The 21424-nt window shown below is 26.3% G+C and overlaps 8 protein-coding genes across 8 annotated transcripts; 4 read left to right on the top strand and 4 right to left on the bottom strand.

Annotated features, from left to right (window-relative positions):
• Positions 1-666: 666 nt before the first annotated feature.
• DICPUDRAFT_75443 (uncharacterized protein) lies at positions 667-1567 on the bottom strand (the record flags this gene model as incomplete). Its single annotated transcript, XM_003284438.1, has 2 exons — positions 667-1405; positions 1491-1567. 2 exons carry the CDS (start codon positions 1565-1567, stop codon positions 667-669), a joined length of 816 nt encoding a protein of 271 aa, XP_003284486.1.
• A 573-nt stretch (positions 1568-2140) lies between these two features.
• DICPUDRAFT_75444 (uncharacterized protein) lies at positions 2141-3636 on the bottom strand (the record flags this gene model as incomplete). Its single annotated transcript, XM_003284439.1, has 2 exons — positions 2141-3461; positions 3560-3636. 2 exons carry the CDS (start codon positions 3634-3636, stop codon positions 2141-2143), a joined length of 1398 nt encoding a protein of 465 aa, XP_003284487.1.
• A 1982-nt stretch (positions 3637-5618) lies between these two features.
• Positions 5619-6218, top strand: DICPUDRAFT_20666 (uncharacterized protein; the record flags this gene model as incomplete). The annotated part of the gene is made up of 1 exon (XM_003284412.1): positions 5619-6218. A coding segment is annotated over one exon (600 nt), but the record flags the coding sequence as incomplete, so codon positions are not given.
• A 586-nt stretch (positions 6219-6804) lies between these two features.
• On the top strand, positions 6805-7595 carry DICPUDRAFT_96717 (uncharacterized protein). The gene is made up of 2 exons (XM_003284413.1): positions 6805-7288; positions 7360-7595. Exons 1-2 carry the CDS (start codon positions 6837-6839, stop codon positions 7514-7516), a joined length of 609 nt encoding a protein of 202 aa, XP_003284461.1. The 5' UTR covers positions 6805-6836; the 3' UTR covers positions 7517-7595.
• A 663-nt stretch (positions 7596-8258) lies between these two features.
• DICPUDRAFT_148271 (uncharacterized protein) lies at positions 8259-11665 on the top strand (the record flags this gene model as incomplete). Its single annotated transcript, XM_003284414.1, has 4 exons — positions 8259-8457; positions 8538-8917; positions 8939-10840; positions 10919-11665. The coding sequence occupies 4 exons, from the start codon at positions 8259-8261 to the stop codon at positions 11663-11665; spliced, it is 3228 nt and encodes a 1075-aa protein (XP_003284462.1).
• Positions 11666-11696: 31 nt separating this feature from the next.
• DICPUDRAFT_96719 (ubiquitin activating enzyme E1) lies at positions 11697-15162 on the bottom strand (the record flags this gene model as incomplete). Its single annotated transcript, XM_003284440.1, has 4 exons — positions 11697-14041; positions 14114-14680; positions 14806-15036; positions 15157-15162. 4 exons carry the CDS (start codon positions 15160-15162, stop codon positions 11804-11806), a joined length of 3042 nt encoding a protein of 1013 aa, XP_003284488.1. The 3' UTR covers positions 11697-11803.
• Positions 15163-16474: 1312 nt separating this feature from the next.
• DICPUDRAFT_52983 (uncharacterized protein) lies at positions 16475-17737 on the top strand. The gene is made up of 3 exons (XM_003284415.1): positions 16475-16589; positions 16810-17080; positions 17166-17737. Exons 1-3 carry the CDS (start codon positions 16484-16486, stop codon positions 17686-17688), a joined length of 900 nt encoding a protein of 299 aa, XP_003284463.1. The 5' UTR covers positions 16475-16483; the 3' UTR covers positions 17689-17737.
• Positions 17738-17814: 77 nt separating this feature from the next.
• DICPUDRAFT_75450 (uncharacterized protein) lies at positions 17815-19471 on the bottom strand (the record flags this gene model as incomplete). Its single annotated transcript, XM_003284441.1, has 3 exons — positions 17815-18254; positions 18335-19133; positions 19205-19471. The coding sequence occupies 3 exons, from the start codon at positions 19469-19471 to the stop codon at positions 17815-17817; spliced, it is 1506 nt and encodes a 501-aa protein (XP_003284489.1).
• Positions 19472-21424: the final 1953 nt, after the last annotated feature.

The following is a 21424-nucleotide window of genomic DNA, read 5'->3' on the forward strand; positions in this document are numbered from 1 at the left end:
TAAAAACCTTTGTATATTTTCAATTTTATTTTAAAAAAACATAATAAACACACAAATTTTTTTTTTTTAAAAAAAATATTTTTTAATTTTATTATCCTTTTTTTATCTTTTTTTTATTTTTAATTATCCATTTTTATCTTTTTTTATAAAATCTTCCAGATAATCCAAAATACTATTAATGAAAACTATAATTTTTAATCACTAAAAATATATCATTATATATAACCCTTGAGAACGTTCTTGGTCATTGATCATTCGTTGTGGATTGATAACCATTTTTGTTGAATCTACATAATTATGGCAAAAATTGTATAGCCATATTACTATTGGAGTTTTCAAAAAAATTTAAACAAAACCACCCTTTCCATCTTTAAATTTAGATTCCCTTTGAAGCTCTAATTCTTTTTCTGGTAAAATTGGTTCGGGAATATTTGTTAAAACATAAAAAGTTTTATCATTTTACACTTCCGGGCTATTACTATTACTACTATTAATATTTAAATTGTTATTGCAATCTTTTCTTTTTCTAAATAAAGTGTTTGAAAAATCCATTTATTTTAATTAGAGATGTTATAAGAGTTAATACTCATTGATTTAATAGATATCATCATAATTGATTTTAATTGATTTAATAGATATCATCAATCTTTTTAAGGCGGTAAAAATTTATGTTAAAACTTTGTTGGTATCACTATTTGGTAATGAACAGGGTGGAAAGAATTTTTTAAGTGTAGGACCGAATGTGAGTGTTGTAAGACTATTTGGTAATGTGCCGGGTAGAGGTACTTGGTTAAATTTAGTTCCAAATGTGAGTGTTGTGAGACTATTTGGTAATGTGCCGGGTGGAATTACTTGCTTAAAATTAGTTCCAAATGTGAGTGTTGTAAGACTATTTGGTAATGTGCCGGGTGGAACTACTTGGTCAAAACAATAACCGAAAACGATTGTTGTAAGACTATTTGGTAATGTACCGGGTGGAATTACTTGGTTAAAACAAGAACCGAAAGTGAGTGTTGTAAGACTATTTGGTAATGTACCGGGTGGAATTACTTGGTTAAAACTACAACCGAATGTGAGTGTTGTGAGACTATTTGGTAATGCACCCGGTGGAATTACTTGGTTAAAATTATAACCGAATGTGAGTGTAGTAATTGTATTTGGTAATGTTGTTGGGGTTAAATTTTTATAAATACTGCACAAATATAAGTTTGTCAAAAATGGTGGAAATTCATTTTTATCTGGTAGTAGGTCACCATACCAGCTAAGTGTTGTTATATATGATTTATCTTTAAACTGGTTATAGCATGATATATCAAGATCTACAAAACTATGTTCAATAAACTTTAAAATATGTTTATGAATTTCATTTCTTAAAAATATATTATTCCAAACTATATATAATAATCTATAATAAATAGTTAAAAAGAGAAAACACCAGTTAATATGCTTTTAATTGATTTATTATATTTATTGTATTGTATTGTACTTACCTATCACTAATATTACTACTGTTTTTTAACTTTTCATTTACGCGAAGGTTAATTAGAGATGATAATAGCTTATCCATTTTTAATATAAAAAAAATAATAAAAAATATATTGGAAAAATTTTTTAAAAACTTAATTTTCAAAATTTTTTTTAAATAATAATAAAAAAAAAATTGAAAATTTTTAAAAAAAAAAATATAACCAAACCCAAAAAAAAATCTAAATTTAATTTTATATAAAACTCATATCCATTTAATATAAATAAATTTTTTTTGTTTAAATATAAATAAAACAGCTTAAAATAAATTTTTTTTGGAGGAATCATCTCTACTGCTTGTTTTACCTGTTTGCACATTCTGAATGGTGGCAGTGGAGCCTGATACTGTTTTGTTATTAAATTTTGTGATTTCATTTAAATTTAATTGAATACAATTGTTTAACTCGCCAATTCCATAGAGGAATCATCTCTACTACTTGTTATACCTGTTTGCACATTCTGATTGGTAGAGGAGTTTGATACTGTTGATTACTTTTGAAAAGGTGTCAGCTGTGACAGAAGACTGTTACTTGCTCATCTTCATTTAAATGATTGTATTGTTGCGAGGGTGTTTTGTAAAATAATAATAATAATCGAGATTTTTTGTTGTTTAATACTAATTCATATGAAAATCATAATAATAATAATTTATTTCAGGAGGTAAAATTTTATATGTTAAAACTTTGTTGGTATCACTATTTGGTAATGAGCAGGGTGGAAATACTTTTTCAAATGTAGGACCCAATGTGAGTGTTGTGAGACTATTTGGTAATGTGCCGGGTGGAATTACTTGTTTGAAACCATAACTGAATGTGAGTGTTGTAAGACTATTTGGTAATGATCCGGGTGAAATTATTTGGTTAAAACTAAAGCCGAATGTGAGTGTTGTAATACTATTTGGTAATGAGCCCGATAGAACTACTTGATTAAAATTATCACCAAATGTGAGTGATGTGAGACTATTTGGTAATGAGCCAGGTAGAACTATTTGGTTAAAATCACGACCGAATGTGAGTGTTGTGAGACTATTTGGTAATGTATGTGGTGAAATTACTTGGTTAAATTCATCACCGAATGTGAGTGTTGTGAGATTATTTGATAATAGGCCGGGTAGAATTTCTTGATTAAAACAATAACCGAATGTGAGTGTTGTGAGATTATTTGGTAATAGGCCGGGTAGAACTACTTGGTTAAAAAAATAACCGAATGTGAGTGTTGTGAGACTATCTGGAAATGAGCCAGGTAGAGATACTTGGTTAAAATGAGTTCCGAATGTGAGTGTTGTAATATTATTTGGTAATGAGCCGGGAAAAACTACTCGGTTAAAATCATTACCGAATGTGAGTGTTGTAAGACTATTCGGTAATGAGCCGGGTGGAATTATTTCGTCAAAATCATGACCGAATGTGAGTGTTGTGAGACTATTTGGTAATGTGTCGGGTATAACTACTTGGTTAAATTTATTTCCGAATATGAGTGTTGTAATACTATTTGGTAATGTTCCAGGTGGAATTACTTGTTCAAAACTATAACCCAATTTGAGTGTTGTGAGACTATTTGGTAATGATCCAGGTGGAACTACTTGGTCAAAACTATAACCCAATTTGAGTGTTGTGAGACTATTTGGTAATGTATGTGGTGAAATTACTTGATTAAATTCATCACCGAATGTGAGTGTAGTAATTGTATTTGGTAAAGTTGTTGGAGTTAACATTTTATTAAAACTGCTTAAATATAAATCTGTCAAAAATGGTGGAAATTCATTTTTATCTGGTAGTAGTTCACCATACCAGTTAAGTGTTGTTATATATGATTTATCTTTAAACTGGTTATAGCGTGATATATCAAGATGTACAAAACTATTTTCAATAAACTTTAAAATATGATTATGAATTTCATTTCTTAAAAATATATTATTCCAAACTATATATAATAATCTATAATAAATAGTTAAAAAGAGAAAACACCAATTAATATGCTTTTAATTAATTTATTTATTTTATTTATATTTATTGTATTGTATTGTATTGCACACCTATCACTAATATTACTACTGTTTTTTAACTCTTCATTTACGGGAAAGTTAATTAGAGTTGATAGTAGCTCATCCATTGTTAGTATAAAAAAATATAAATATATAAAACAAATATTTTTACCAAAATTTAAAAAAAAAATTTAAAAAAAAAAATCTTAAATTTTTAAACTTTTATCAAATATCTATTTTAGAAAAGATTTCAATAAAAAATATATTTAAATTTATAACACACACCAGCCAGATTCTAATGGTGGTATCATCAGAGCATACAAATCTTTACACCCCAATTAGAGTATGATTTCTTCAAATAAGGAATAAAAACTGCAAAAAGAAGCAATTAAACATTTAGACACAATAGATATTGAGTTATTTTAGTAGCAAATAAATCAAAATGCAGAACAAGATTTATATCAACTTATCAATGAACCAGGCCATAAAGATTTCATCTGAATTTTTAAAAAATATATAAGTTTATATGAATAACCAATTATTTGTTTATATCTTATATATTTGTATATATCTTTGGTTTATTTGAAAAAGTTAGTAAAATTAAAAAAAAATTAAAAAAAAATTAAAAAAAAAATTATTTTTATTAATTTTTCAAAATTAAATTTTTCTATTTTTTTGTTTTATAATTTTTTTTTTTTCCATTTCTTTTAAAATGAAATATGATAGCAAACAATAATAGTAAAAGTAACAGTGTTTCAGTAGATCCCAATTATCAAATATTAAAAAAAGAATTTTATAATCTATTCAACAATGCAACATTATTAAATGAATCAATTAAAAACTATTGTTTTAACATTAAAGGTAAATTACTAATATTTAAATATTTTTTAAATATTAGTAGTATTAACACTTTTTTTTTTATTTTTTTTATTTTTTTTATTTTATATTAGATATTTATTTAAATTCAAACGGGTTATTAAATAATATTAAAAATAACTATAATCAAGATCATCCATTAAATGGGTACTGTGACTCATTATTAGCAAGTGTCAACCAGTCATTCGATGATTGGTTATTTAATCAGCAGCCCAATTTAGAGTCAATATCTGGATATTGTTTGCAATTGGAGCAAGTTAGTTTAAAAATTCAACAGTTGGATATACTAGAATCGGACCTAATAAACTCGCAACAACAATATATTTCAGAAAAAGAGTTATTATTTCAAGATGTTAAATATTATTTTGAAAGTAAAATATCAGCATTAGACATACCCATAATTAATTTTCAATTTTCCATTCACAGTTTATTTCAATGTTTAAACAATATTCATTCATCATCTTCAAGTAACTTTTTATTACCATATCAAAATAATCCACCTCCCTCTTTTAATCCAATTTCGAATTTAACACCAATAAATAATTTTGATAGCAATAATAATATACTAAAGCCTTCACCATTTGGTTTAAAGAAAAGACCAGTGTCAATTCATAATAGTAATAATAACATTAATCCTATACAATTCCAACAAAATGAAGGTACACCAAACATCACCAAACCAAGATCTCAAACAGTTTTTAATAATTCTTTACAACCACCTCCAGTTACTAGACAAGCACAAACACCCCAACAGCCTCCAATACCAATCATAAAACCAAGACCAGCTCCACAACTTCAACAACAAGGTGAAATACCACAAAATAGACCATTAAGACCAGCACCCATACCAAAAGATGTACAAAATTTAAATTTACCACCTCAAATACCAATTAAAACAACTCAACAAGATTTCACCCCACCTCCTAGACCATTAAGACCAGCACCAATACCAAAGAATAGTGATGAACCATCACCAATACAACATCTACCACAGTCACAAGTTGGGATACCAATAATTAAACCCAAACCCCTTCCACAAAATTCGCAATATAAAGCCAATCCATTACAACAACAACAAAATAATAATCAAAATCCACCAAGACCTCCAAGACCAGCACCAATTATTAGCCAACAACAAGAACCTAATGATAATATCTCCAATAATAAAATTTTAAAATTAAATCCATTTATTATACCAAAAGATCCTAAACTACACCCAAGTATAGACCAACATATGTTTGATCATGAAACGCATAAGAGAATGTGGAATAGATATTTTAAAGTTAATAGGGTATATCAGTATACAATTAGATTCACCCATAAAAAAGAAATTAGAGTCGAAGAGGGCCAATTAAATAAAGTTATATATTATTGGCATAAACCAACTAGCTTCCAATTTCAAGAGATTACATCATCAAAATGCCAACTGGTCGATGAAATCAATGGTAAAGTTATTAGTGCTGTTGAAATACCAACATGTTTACATAATTGTTATAAGATAGAGTACAATAGTCCACCCCCAAAATCTAGATTTACACTATATCATGTTACAGAATGTAATTTATATTCAAATGAATTAGAAGAGGTAAACGATCCAAGAGAGGTACAAATTGAATCCATCACCGAAAAAGAAATAAAGATATTCACAAGATGCGAAGAAGAAATTACATTTGATTCACCAGAATTTAAACAATTTATAGATCAACATAAACTCTATCCAATGCAAACTAGAGATGGCACAATCGAAACTACCATATGCTTTGCATATCGTGTATCACTATTTATTTATAAACATATTACCTACGATATAAACTCTGGCGGTCAACCCCCATTGGTTACATTCTCAAAGAAAACAGCAAATTGTGAAAGCTTTAGCAACCTGTTTGCCTCAATCCTCCGTTATCATAAAATTCCAGTAAGATATTTATCTGGTAAAAGTGTTGATAAAGATAAAAATCACACATTTGGGAAACATGCACAAACCGAATTTTACACAAACGAATATGGGTGGGTTCCTTACAATGGCGCAGCTAGAGATTGGAATGTTTATAATAAATTTGCATTTGGTAAAAATAAAGGTGATCTTTATGTTCAAGAAGCTCACTATGTAACTGATATGGAGTATGGCAAAGGTAAATATTTGTCAATTGTTCTCCCTGCCTCAACATTCTCATATTCTCAAAAAGTTTCTTGGGGTAAACCAATCGACACTTTTGATTTAGAAAAACTAAATCAATCAAATAAATAATAAAAAAATAAATAAAATAAAATAAAACAAAACATCAAATCGTATTTTAAATTTATTTGATTTTTTTTTTTTTATTTTTGTTTTTTTGGGAAAAAAATTTTATTTTTTTTAAATTTTTTTTTTTAATAACCATCTTTTTTTTTTTTTCTTCAATAATTTTTTTTACTCACACAACAATTTCAAATATACATTTTATAAGCAACAATGGGTATTGAATCTAGAAATTATGAATCATTGGATGATGAGGATTTAAACATTAGAAATCCAGGAGCAAATGGTTACTCACCAGTTTCCTTATCAAGCGAACCACAATCAATTCAACAACCACAACCACCACAACCACCACAACTACCACAACAATATCCACCAAACCCATATTACGTCCAATACAACCCATATCCAGTACAACCACAACAACAATCACAACAACCACAACAACCACAACCACAACAACAAATGCAATCACAACAACCACACCAACCACAAATGCAACCACAATATTATTATCCACAACCACAAGTACAACATTCAGTTTATGTTCAAGAATACCCATCAATCCCAAATGTTATTGTTAAAACTTCACAGAACCAAGATGAGGAAGATTTTAATCCAGCATTAATTTTTTTCGTTGCTGGTTTTTGTTTCTGGTGTGTATGGTAAGTGTTATCCATTATCTTTAATCTCGATTTTATTTAAAAAAATTAATTTTTTTGTTTTTTTAAAAAAGGTTCGTCAATATTAAATATTTAAAGAGTAGAAATAAGAATGCCAAATTACTTGCCACTCTTTCCGTTATTTTCGGTGTACTTTATCTTATTCTCATTTTGGTTGTTATTGTTCCTCTTGCCATCAGTTCATCAAATCATCGTTATTATTATAATTAAATTTTTATTTAATTTAGATCAAACCAAACCAAACCAAAAAAAAACAAATAAATAAATAAAAAAAATTTTAATATCTCCCACACTTTTGAATTAGAAAATTAAATCAACTAAAAAAAACAAAATATAGATATGACAATAATAAATTTAATATGGTTTTAAAAAAAAACCCTTATTTTTCATTTTTGTTTTGTTTTTTTATTATTATTTGTGATGGCAATATTTGGAGATTGGTATCCTCCCATCTTCAATATTAACTTTGTTCACACAAATAGTAGATTTTAATTTAATAATCCCTGTTCAATTTTATCATAAAGCTAAACCTTTTATTTTTCTTTTAATTGTTCGTTTAAATGATGGCATTTGACGAAAAAAGAAATTTATTTCCAAATAAAATATTTTTAAAATAAAAAAAAAATAAAAAAAAAATGAAAATTAAATTTTTATTAATTTTTTTTTTATAATTTTTATTTTTTTTTGTTTTATTAATTTATTTTACAATTATCTAATTATTTTTAATTGTGTGTGTGTGGTTATTAATTATTCTTTATGTAAAATAAAATAATTATTTATATATTTAAAAAAATATAAAATTTTTAAAGATTTTAATTTTGGCATAAATATTTTTTTTTGTTTCTCTATAATTTTATGTGTTTTTAATAAATGGTTTATAATATCATAGAACAGCACAATAATATAAAAGTATAATAATATAGCAACATACCAACTTAACAACAAAAAAAATATGAATATGAATGGAAATTATAGTGGAAATAACATTAGCCCAAATAGTAGAATATTACAATTAGAAAATGAAAAAAAACAACTTTTAGAATATTTATTCGAAACAAATGCAAATACACTAAGATATTCAAGATATTCAACTATAAATGATAAAGGGTTTGCTACATTGAATGTTGAGGAGCTAATTCAATTTTTAAAAAGTATTTAATTAAATTATATAAATTTAAATTATATGTGGTTATATATACTAAGTATTATTTTTTCTTTTTTATAATTATAGAAGTATCACCAACCAATAGTAATAGTACCATTAACTCACCAATACATTTACCACAACAAAACCATATAGATAGTAATAATGGGAAAATACCATCACCAACAACACCACTACAGCAAGCGCAACAACATACCGCACCTCTATCATCACCACAAAATAGTTTAAATAATAGTTTAAATAATAGTTTAATTAATAGTCAAAACAACGTTTACCTAATTAAAAGTCCAACACCAAGCAATACGAGCAGTGGTACCTCAACAAGTGATCAAATTAAATCACTACTACCCGAAAACTATGGTTTCTTATCAAAAGAACAGTTCCATTTCTCAAGTTACGAGGCCTATTTATTAGTTTCTCATTTTAGTAAGCCAGGTGATTTAGTTGTAAGTATTATTTTAAAATAGTCAACCATAAAGAGTTTAATATTAAAACAATTTATTTTAAAGGATTTAAAAGAAGAAGAAGGATTTAGAATTCAATGTGAAATTTCAAAAGTAAAACATGATGGATTTATTAAAGCATTAACACCACCTGGAACATCACCAAAAGCATCACCCACAAACTCAAACAGACCACTATTTACATCACTTACATATAGACTATGGTTATTAAAGCATTTCAATTTTAATATGTTTGATAGCCAAGAATCTTTAATGATATGGTTCAAGAGACAATTATATACAATATTAAATGGCCTTATAAATTTAATCAAAGATCCATTTGATGAAAAAGATAACCAAAGTGTAAATCAATTAAAGTTGTATTGTTACAATTTAGAAGTTGCTTTGCAAGAACAAACCCCGTCATCTTGTACCGACCCAATCTATGCCACTCCATTTAATAATTTAGATAAATTTATTGGTAGCTTATTTTTAAAGTCAACAATTTTAAACTCGCCAACAACAAATACATCAATCAATAGTGTTAATAGTAACCAACTAGCCACAGAATACTTAACTAAACCTGTACCCTACCAATTTCCACTAAATACAAATATGTTTGAAGATCTTTTGTTCTACAGTCTCTTTGAGTTTGATGACGACGATGGTATTAGATTTATTGGCGATGAACATCTAAGAGTCCCTCCAGGATTAAAACATTTTGCAATTGCACTCAAAATTACACCAACTATGGAGACTATTTGTCACTTAAATTGTTTTTTGATGGCCTATCAAGCAGAACAACGCGAAGAACATTTCAAACGTTTACACGACACATTGGACTCAATTCATAAGCTTATTCAAACAAACAGTCCATTGATTAAAGATCCAATTACATCCAATGCGCCCCTATTAAAAATGACATTGAAAAAAATAGCATCATGGTTAACTAAAATCCTCAGTGATCTCCATTCATATAAAGGCTCATCACCAACCAAGGAAATTGCCTCAGCATGCTCAATTTATATTCAATCAAGAGAGATGTGGAGTCTTTTATCGACAACTAAAACTATTAAAAATTCAGAATCAACATTCCAACCATTCATCATCTCCACTGTTTCATGCCATTACCAACGTCTTTCTCAATCCTTCAGACCATTATCGCTTGAAAATTTTGCAGAATTTGTAAATTTACTCATACCAGAAATTCAATTAAATCTTGATGTTTTTATAGCGGGATTTAGCAATGTTCATAGCAAATGCAAAACTGTAGCTCTAACAGAATGGGTCAACCTATACTCGAATGATATAAAGGCAGTTTTCGAGGATGTTTATTTCCTTTCACCAATGTTATTACAATCGGTCCAAGCAGCTTCAAAATTCCAAGTGCTCTTAAAAAAAGTAAATTTAATTCCAGAGGAAAAACTACCACCAGTCAAAACATATGTAAGCTCAGTTATTGGTGCATGGTGCCAAAATCAAGAAAAAGATTTTACAAAATGGTTTGAAAATATTTTCAAATTAGACAAATTTACACCACTTGACAAAGAGGTTAAGCATTCTTCATCGGTAGTCGATATGTTTACAATGTTTTATCAAACCATTTCAACTTTAGCTAAAATGAGAGGATCGTTATCTGACAATTTCCCAGCTTTTATCTTAACTCTATCTGCCCTGTTCAATAGCAATTGTATTTTAGCATATAACTCAAGTGTAGAAACTTTGACATTATGTAACCAAAAACAAATACTCTATCCAACCTCATTAAATGAAAGAATTCAGAATAAAAGTAAAATTAGAAAAAGTATTTCGACATCATCAAATCAAATTACAACATCATTACAAATTTCATCCTCATCAAAAAATGTACCCGATCCAACTCAAATTGTAATTCAAACCAAACTTTCACAAATGACAATTTTAAAAGTAAGCAAATATTTTATTTTTTTTAAAAAAAAATAATAATACTTTTATTAACACAAGTTTACTCTTTTTTTTTAATAGCTTTGTGTTTGTGTAAACAATCTAGATCACATATTATTAAATATTAACAATTATATTAATGAAAATTCATTTGATGATGATTCATTAAGAAATAAATTAAAAGAATTATTTTCATCGACCCAAATAACTTTAGCAGAGACTGTCAATAAATTGGTAGATTTTATAGGTACTAGAGTTGTATTTTATGAATGTAAACAACAAATTATCGAAAGTCTTTATAGTACTCCAATTACATCCAAAGATACAATTTCAGAAATTTTGGAATCTTTAAGTCCACATTTGAAGATTATTTATAACAACTCACATTCAATTCAAAGAGGAAATGATATTTTAGCTTCAGTGTGCAAAGCATTTTTACAAGCCATGGAATTTTCAATTTTATATGGTGGACCAACAAGAGTATTTCAACCAAAAGATACAGAATATCTAGAATATGATATAGAATTAACCAAAGATTTCTTTTTAGACCGTGATGAACAAGGCAATGCAACAGCAGTTTCAGATGAACTTTTCGAGAGTTATGTGGTTCCATTAAGAAAACTAGTTAATCTATTATTTGATCTTTCAAGTGATATTTTAATAGATCAATATAATGAAGGAAAATCATCGTTCTCACGTCAAACTATACTATGTGTTTTAGTACATAGAAATGACAAAACTGCGAGATCATTTATCAAAAAGAAATTAACTGATTCAACATACATTTCAATTAAAAAAGGTTCAAAAATTAATTTTTTAGTTAAATAAATAAAATAATATTATCAAAAAGATAATAAATATATTTAAAAAGAAAAAAAATTTTATTTTTTATTGTTATATTAAGTATTATTTGATATTTTTTTTATTTTTTTTTTGTAAAAATAAAAGTTAAATGTTTTTTATGATTTAATTTCTGAATTTATATCTAACATATGGAACATCGACATCTTCATCATTATCCATATCAGTGCAACAAATTTCAAATACTAAATATTTCTTTTCTGGTAATGGTTTTTTTGATAAAGTTTCATAGAGTTTGCTTAATTTAGTCTTCAATCTTTCTTCTTTGGTCTTCTTGTCAGTGAAAAGGGCATATAATAAAGTTACATTACATGAAAGCATTGAGATTTCTAATTTGTATTTGGTTTCGAAGAGAGTGAGGAACTCTTGAAGGGTGATATCACCTTCAACATCGAAACGATCCCAAAGAGTCCAGCTCCAGTCATCACGGATCTTATTCTTTGGAGCTGCAATTGGTTCAACAAAACCAAAGAATGGAATACCAAGGTTCATAAAAGTGCTCTTGTATTTGTCGAGGGCTTTCTTTTGGTGAATCTTGATTAATTCGATACAAACTAAACCAGCAACAACAGCGGTGGTGGTTACAAGAGCTGGAATAATTTTACCAGCGATACCTTTTGTTTTGTGTTTATCAGCATTGGTGATACTGTAATTGGTGGCACGTAAATTTGATGTAGCAGTAATGAAATCGATGTGGTGGTTGGTGTCATCATCTTTTTCAAATTGGATTGCATTAATTCTGTAACCGGCCATTTCACTTGGTTGTGGGAGTTCACTAAGGATTTTGTCACATTGGTCATCGTCATTATCATTAGTTGGTTGGCTTGGAGCTGGTTCATTTTCTGAAGTTTGGATTTTAATTTTCTTTGGAGTGAAATCTGGGACAATAACATTGGCAGCTTGTTTCTTGACAACCTCGGTATTGGTATCTGGTTTAATACCATAATTGAAAGCACGTAAGTTAGCAGCACTAATAATGAACTCTAAATGTAATGGGTTATTAGCGTCAAATTTGATTGGATTTGGAGCACGTTTTGGACCAGACCAGAACATGGCACCAGTTGAAGTAACCATATCCTTTGGGAAGTTGTAAAGTAATTGCTCGATACTATTGTTAAAGTACTCTTCAAATTTGAAACGAGCCCAAGCAATACATTGATTGAAATCTAATGGTCTATCTAAGAGATATGATTTGATTTGGTTGAGGATTTCTAAACGAACATGTGGGTTTTGTGAACCTAATGATTTAACAAAATCTGGGTTGGTGAGATATGAATTTACGTTATCTGCAGCATTCTTAAAGATACCTTCAAATGTATCACGAGCCCATTGAATGGTGTGTTCAATAGCATTTGGGAAATTGTGAAGAGTACACATTGGAATGGATTTTTCTGGGGCATCACGACTGCTGCTGTATGATTCAGTGAGGAATGGAACAACAACTTGGGTGTTACCTTTAGTACCAAGAGTACCAGATTCTAAAAGTGGTTTACCATAATAAACACATTGAGAATCCATGTATAAACGAGCATCGACATTATCGAGAGCATTACAAACACCATCTAATTTACTATAGAACTCTTCATTGTAAACGGTTTCAGTATCTGGGCCAACACGAAGTGAATAAGCTTTAATGTTAATATCTGGGTTCATGACTTTAATGGCATTGGCAGCAGTGGCTGATTTTAATTGTTGAATATCTGATGAACGGAAAAGGAATTGACGATTGAGATTTGATTTTTCAATAGTATCCATATCAGTAACTTGAATTGAACCGTTTTTGCCAGTACCAAGACCCATCATTGCAAAGTTCTTTAACATTTCACAACCAATAGCACCAGCACCAACTAAAAAGTAGTTAAGATTTTCAATTTGATTTTGAAGGGTTTTACCAAAAGTAATGATTTGACCATCATAACGGGATCCAATTGGTTGGAACTCTTCTTCTGGTAATTCGGCTTCTGGGAGAGCTTCGACTGAATCAAAGAAGGCAAGTTGATGGATTGGATGGAATTTACCTGAACAGGCCTTTAATACTTCTTGAGCTGTGATACCACCAATAATAGCTTGCATTGGGACAATATCACCTTGTGCGACATATGATAATTGGGTAATATATTTTTCATCAATTTCGTCATATTTTAATACTTTGGCAAATTCTTTGGCGATTTCCAAAACTTCTTTAGCATCAGCTGCATTGTGTGGTCTTGGGAAATATTTGTGTTGTTCATTAAATTTATGAATAGCTTGGAAACCACATAATAATGAAGATGGTTGAGTAAATTTAAAATCGTCAGTAATAAAAATATTGTCACCAGTTTCTAAAACTGTTTTTAATGATTTCTAAAATAATAATAATAAAAAAGAGTTAATAATTAAATCTTTAAATTATAATTATAAAAAATAATAACTTACAAATGATAATTGTTTTGGTTGTTTAACTTCAGTTACATAACCTCCTGAAGTATAGGCTGGGAAATTTGTAGTGTCGCCAATTGAAAAAGTGAATGGTGAAATAGTTTTAATTTTTTGTGGTGGAAGGTCATTTAATGGTGACATACCATTAATTTCTTTAAAAGTGACATAATCGCCATCAAAGAATTGGAGTTTTTGTTCTTCTACAACAGTGACAACACCTTCTTTTTCTTGTGAAATGCTTGAAATCATGTATGAAGCTGGATTTTCACCATTTGTATCTAAAACAGTGAATTGATCACCGAAATCGTTAAATAAGCAACCAAAGACACCTCTGGTTTCAGCACTGCTGAAATAAATATTATTATTACGACAAACCTCATTGACTCTTACTTGAAGGGCTAATGGTTGGTTGGCTAAAACAACAACATTAAACTTCTTTAAATATTCGTCAGTTAACTCACCTTCATAAGATTCGATTCTAACATAATTATTTAAATCTACAACTTTTTGTACACATGCTTTTGATCTTGAAACTTTACCAACTTGATCTGGTGAGAAATAAAACTATTTTAAAAAAAAAAAAATATTAATTTAATAACAAATTTTGAAATATTAAAAAAAAAAGATTTGATGATAATGAAAATTTTAAATAAATGATTGAATGAAGATATATTATATTTGAAACTTACTTGTGATGATAAATCTTGAATTTGAACAAGCTCGTTATCATATAATGTAACTGATTTGACACCTGCTAAAACTAAATCCTTAACAATTTCAATACCTAAACCTTGAAGACCAACAACTAAAATTGAAGTTGATAAAATTTTTTTCATAGCTTCATGTGATAAAACATAAAGTTGTCTACTATATAAGGCATCATCAATTTTAACCTCTTGTTCGACTCCGTCCATTGGTTTCTAAGTTAATATTAAAATTAAATTAGTTTTAATATTTTATTTGATGATAAATAAAGAGAAAAAAAAAAAAAAAAAAAAAAAAAAAAAACTTTCTAATGTTTATTAAAACAGTGAACTTACCGACATGATTTTATATATATGTTTTTTTATTATATGTTTGAAAAAGAATAAAAATCACTGTTAAAAAAAAGATAAATAAATTACAGAGATAAAAAAAAATTAATTAACTTTAAAATTTATTTTATTTTATTTTTATTTAATAAATAATAATAAAAGAAATTAATAAAAATATAAAAAAAAAAAATTGTTTTTGATTTATAAAAAAAAAATTAAAAAAAAAAAAAATTTTAAAAAAAAAATTTAATAAAATTCTTTTTTTTTTTTTCTATTTTTTTTATTATTTTTTTATTTTTTTTTAATTAATTATTTTTAAAAAGAGTTAATTTGTTTATAACTAGACATTGACTCAAAAGTATGTCATATGACTGGTGTTCTTACCTAAATGACTATTTAATATAAATATAAATATATGGATATTATATAATTAAAATAAAATAAAATAAAATAAAATAAAAATAAAATAAAATAAAATAAATTAAATTAAAATAAAATAAAAAAATAGATAAAAATTTTAAAAATAAATTATATAAGAGTGTGGTGTGTTTAATAGATATTCTTTATTCTTTTTTTGTTCTTTTTCAATCTATTCCTATTAATGCCTCATTTATAAAAAAATAAAATTTTTGATTACAATAAATAAAATAGATGTATCATTTTCAAAAAAAAATTTTTTTCACAATAACCAGAATTTGTTAAAAATTTGCGAATAAACTATTCGGAAATAAATATTACAATAATTAAGTGTAGAAAATATTGTGGATCACCATTTTTTAATTTTTTTATTTTAGATATAAATTAAATATAGATGGCCCAATAAAATAAAAAAGGAGATTTATAATCAAAGTATCAATTATTTTATTTAGAATAAATTGAAAGCCAATATATATTCAATTTGATAATTCGGCACACACAAAATCAAAAATTTAATTTAAAAGAAAAAAGTTGGTATATGTTCTTCCAGTGTTAATCCATGTTGATAAAATGAATTATTTACAACTTCACCTAACACGACAAAATTAACCACCTCGATAGACACATCCCAAAAATCCCCTCCAACTAAATTTTTTAAATAAACAAAATATTTCTTTTTAATAAATAAACCAATATCGATTTAATATTTTTTTATTTTTTATAATTTAAACATCATCATATTTCTTTAATTGGGTAATAATAATGTTTGTGATTTTAAATTTTTAATTTTTTTTAAATTTTTTTTTATTTTTTTTATTTTTTTTTTTAAAAATTTTTTTTTTTTAAAAATTTTTTCAAAAAAAAAAAATATTAGTTTATTAGTTTCTTTTTCCTAAACTATAATTTTAATTTAGCAATGGAAATTAAAGTTGTAAGCCAAAAATCAAAAAAACCAATCGGTACTTTCACCGTTGGTGATAAAGCTACTCTTTTAGATCTCAAAAACCAAGTTAAATCAAAGAGTAAATATTTTATAATTTATAAAATATAAAATAAAACACACCACCACACCACACTCTTGTTTTTCATCAAATAGAACCAGGTAGTTTATTTCATACCTATTTTTATGGTATGATAGTGATACAGTAGCGGTGTTAAATAATAATAATAACAGAATAGTTTAAATCAAATAAATAATTATAAAATTATTAATTATGCTTTTTTTAAATTTATTTCTTTTAGCTAAGCGTAGTATCGATAGAATTAGACTTTCAATCCCAAAAAGTGGATCAAGCAATTTATTTGAAGGTTTAACCAACAATAAAGATTTAGTTAGCAAATTCGTTGGTAATGATGGTACCATTTACTATAAAGATTTAGGTCCACAAATTTCATGGACTTTAGTTTTCGTTTGTGAATATGCAGGTCCATTATTTGTTTATCCACTTTTCTATTTCCTTCCATCAATCTTCTATGGCAGTTATGCTAATACTGAAAAAACTCAAGTACAAAAGTAAATATATTATTATATAATATATTTTTAGTGATAATAGTTTAAAATAGTAACTAATTTTTTATTTCTTATTTTTTACTATTAGTATTGCCTTAATTTGTTATTCATTACATTATATTAAAAGAGTTTTAGAAACTCTTTTCGTTCACAGATTCAGTAATGGTACTATGCCAATTTTCAATCTTTTCAAGAATTGCTCATATTATTGGGGTTGCACTGCTATGGTTTCATATTTTGTTAACCATCCACTTTTCACTCCACCACCAATGGAACGTGTTTATATTGGTCTTGGTCTCTTTATTTTTGGTGAAATCTCCAATTTAATTTGCCACATTATGTTAAGAAATCTTCGTCCAGCTGGTTCAACCGAACGTAAAATCCCACGTGGTTTCTTATTTGAATTAGTTTCATGTCCAAACTACACTGTCGAAATTCTTTCATGGATTGGTTTCTCAATTTTAACTCAAACTCTTACCTCATATATCTTTACTTTAATGGGTGCTGCACAAATGTGGGTTTGGGCTGTTGGTAAACATAAGAGATATAGAAGAGAATTTGGTGATAAATACCCAAGATCAAGAAAAATCCTTATTCCATTTTTACTTTAAATTAAACATTAAAAAAAAAATAAAAATAAAATTATTAAATTTAAAATTTAAATTATATAATAAAAGAAAAAGATATTATTTTTTTAATATTGTTTAGTTAAAATTAAATATATATACATATACACATTAATCTAATTTTTTATTATTTATATTATTTGTTTCTTTTATAATTTCTTCTTGATTTAAATTCTTTTTGATTAAATCTATGGACTCTAATCTCTCCATTAAGGTTGGATGTGAGTAATAGTAGAGAGAAAAGAAACGGTCTGGTTTAATATATACACCTTTTCCATGCATTGAAACTAATGCCTTCTTCATTTCTAATCCATGCTTGATGGCATATGCATCGGCTGCATATTCAAACTCTCTTCTAATTAAATTGGTTACAAATCTAAGTAGATTTGCAAATGTACTGTACAAATATGAAAATAAAACTAAACCAACACTGACATCCACTCTTTCAAATCCAAATCCTCTATAAAAAACTTGTAAATTTACAACACTTGAAAATAAATAAATAAAATTACCAACAAATACCAATTGAATTAATAAATGTTTCATATTATCTAAAATAAATAAATAAATAAAATAAATAAAAAAAGTTAATACCTTTTTTTATAAATAGTATGGATATATAGATAATTACGGAAATATTTATGATGGCCAATTTCGTGACCAATAATTGCTAGAATTTCTTCGGTAGATAATTTTGTAACTAGATTGTCATATAAAACAAAACTACTTGTCCAGAAGCCCATCAAGAACGCGTTGGAGTGCGATACCCTTTTTGAACCATCCATTGTATAGATTTCGTGAAGTGGGAAATCTAATTTTCTAGATAATTCAATAATTTCGTTTCTAAGCTCTCCCTCTTCCAACACAGTAAATTTATTGAATAGATATGCAATATTTGGGTAGAGATCAGAGAAACACAATGCTACTATCGATACAAAAATTACAATAGTAAGCCATTGATATGGGTATTGCCAATAAAACATTGATAGTGTGATGGTTAACATTGGTAATCCGATTAATAAAGAAATTAAAAACATTTTGATTTGATCCCAAATAATCTGTTTGATCCAATCTTTCTTTTTGTAGTTATAGGTTGATGAAGTTGGGGTTGGGTTTGCTGGTGTAGTTGTAGTGGTTGGTGTGGCGGTAGTTGAGGCACTGTCAATATCGTCTTTGACTGGTGGTTGATCTAAATAAATTCTGTACATTTCAAAGGGTAATCTAACCAATGAACTGACCAAACTGATCTCTAACAAATATGTCATACCTCTAGTTATTTCATAACTTCTGTTAAATCCAAAATAATAAAAAATGGTATCATTTAAATTGTATACATTAACTAATACTCCAAAATATAATACTAAACATTCAATTATAAATCCAATAGTTGATTCGATTCTTGAAAAATTAATTAACCCTAAAATATTTTGCTATATAAAAAAAAAAAAATTAGTACCTTTTTTTTTGATATAATAATTAATCAGTTTGATATAATAATTACAATATGATAGTTAATTTCGTGGTAGTTGAAATTGGGGTAATTGAATGCTCTGATTGTGAATGATTGTCTTATATCCAAATATAATTCTAAAAAAAATATAAACATATTGCAACTAATTGTGAATTGAAACCATGGCAACATTTCCAATAATGGCTGAATATTAAACATTATCATCCCTAACACTATACCTATGCACCATACATATACTACTACTGTCACACTACCGTACTTTTTAATTAAATTGCTAATTGTTTTTGTGATACCCATTTTTCTTTTTTTTTTTTCTATTTTTTATTTTTAAATTTTATTTTTATTTTTAATTTTATTTTTAATTTTATTTTTAATTTGTAAATTTGCACTATTTTTGATTGTATTATTTTAAAAATAACTTTTTTTTTTTTTCAATCACAAATTGAATTACGCTTTATGAAAATTTGATATGAGGGAAATTTAAAAAAAAAAAAGGAAAAAAGATATTTTAAACCCAATCAAATTTTGAAATGGGGTAAGAAAAAAAAAAAAAAAAAAAAAAATTAGAATGTCAATAAATCAAATCTTTAAAATGGTGAAATATTGAAATAAAAAGAAAATAAAAAAATAATAAAGATATTTTTTGGTGGTTTATTTCATTAAAGACTGTAATCTTTATTTAATAAAAAAAACCAAAAACTAAAAAACCAAAAAATAAAAAATAAAAAAGTAAAAAAACAAAAAAAAAAATATGCATATAAACTGATGTGTGTGGGTGGTATGAAAAGAAATTATTTCTTACATTTTTGTTTTAACTATAAAGCTTTATCACTATTTATTTGAATAAAACCATTTATCTTTATTTAAATATTGACATATAACAACAGCCTAACTACTTTGAATATTTTGTATTATTTAATATTATTATATGTATATTATAATATCTTTTAAATTATTTCTAAAATTTCTATTAATTTATTTTTACTTTTATTTTATTGTTGAAAATATGCTGTAAAATTATAGTATCCCCGCGAGGTTTTCACAATTATCGTTATGTGTTGTTTATTGGGTGATATTGTATTTGTTTTATTATCTACAGATGCAACAATATAACTAGTAGTAGTTTTTTTTTAAAAAAAATTAAAAAATGAATTTTTTTTTTTTTTATTTTTTATTTTTTTATTTTTTTTACCGGGGCCCCCCCGCCTTTGGGAAAATTCCCCACTAAAAACGGGCCAAAGAATCACGCCTTTTATTTTTTTTTTATTTTTTTTTTATTTATTATTTTCTTTTTTTTTTTTTTTTTTTTTTTTTTTTTTTTTATATATATCTTTTCATTTTATTTATTTATTTTATTTATTCATTTTATTATCTATTTATTTATTTTTTTTATTTTTTGTTTTTATTTATTTATAAAAAATAAAAATTACAAGTAAAATATCACAAAATTTTGAGAAAAAAAAAAAAACCCAAACATATCAAACATATAAAAAAAAAAGGTATGTTTTTAATCACAACACAATGGTAGTGTGTTTTTTTTTTTTGTTTCTTTAAAGCATTTTGTTATTGTTTATTTGTTCATTTGTTTATTTGCTTATTTGTCTATTTGTTCATTCATTCATTTATTTAGCTAGTTTACTTGTTTGTGCCCTATAAAATCTCATATCTAATAGTCTTTTTAAAGAAGTGTCATTTCGAAAATCATCAATCTTATTTCGTTAATTTTATATTGTGTGTTATTTTTAAATAAAAATAAAAAAGGAATAATGCAAATTACATATTTGAAAAAAATAAAAAAAATTAAAAAAAATAATGTTTGTGTGTTTATGTAGAGGGAAAAAATTAATTAATTAGTACCAAAAGAAAAAAAAGAAAAAAAGATATATAATTTTCATAACGTAAATGCATAACACAATAATAACGCAACAAAATATTATAAAACTTTCTTTCCCTATGCAGAGTAATAGTTTAAGTAGCAGCAGTAAGTTTGCAGAATTCTTAAATTTAGTTGTATATGTGTGTTTTTTAATTGTGGTAAATAGTGTGGGTTATTATATTTTTGTGTGGGCATGTGTGGGAATATTCAAAAAAAAAAAAAGAAAAAAAAAAAAAAAAAAAAAACAAAAATTGTAGCTAAAAATACATTTACAAAACAAATATTTATGTATCAGTATAGAAAATAAAAATAAACAAACAAATAGATAGAAAGATAGAAAGATAGAGAGATAAATGGTATAATGTATATATATA

Source organism: Dictyostelium purpureum (genome assembly GCF_000190715.1).
Source record: "Dictyostelium purpureum unplaced genomic scaffold DICPUscaffold_25, whole genome shotgun sequence".
Taxonomy (NCBI): Eukaryota; Evosea; class Eumycetozoa; order Dictyosteliales; family Dictyosteliaceae; genus Dictyostelium; species Dictyostelium purpureum.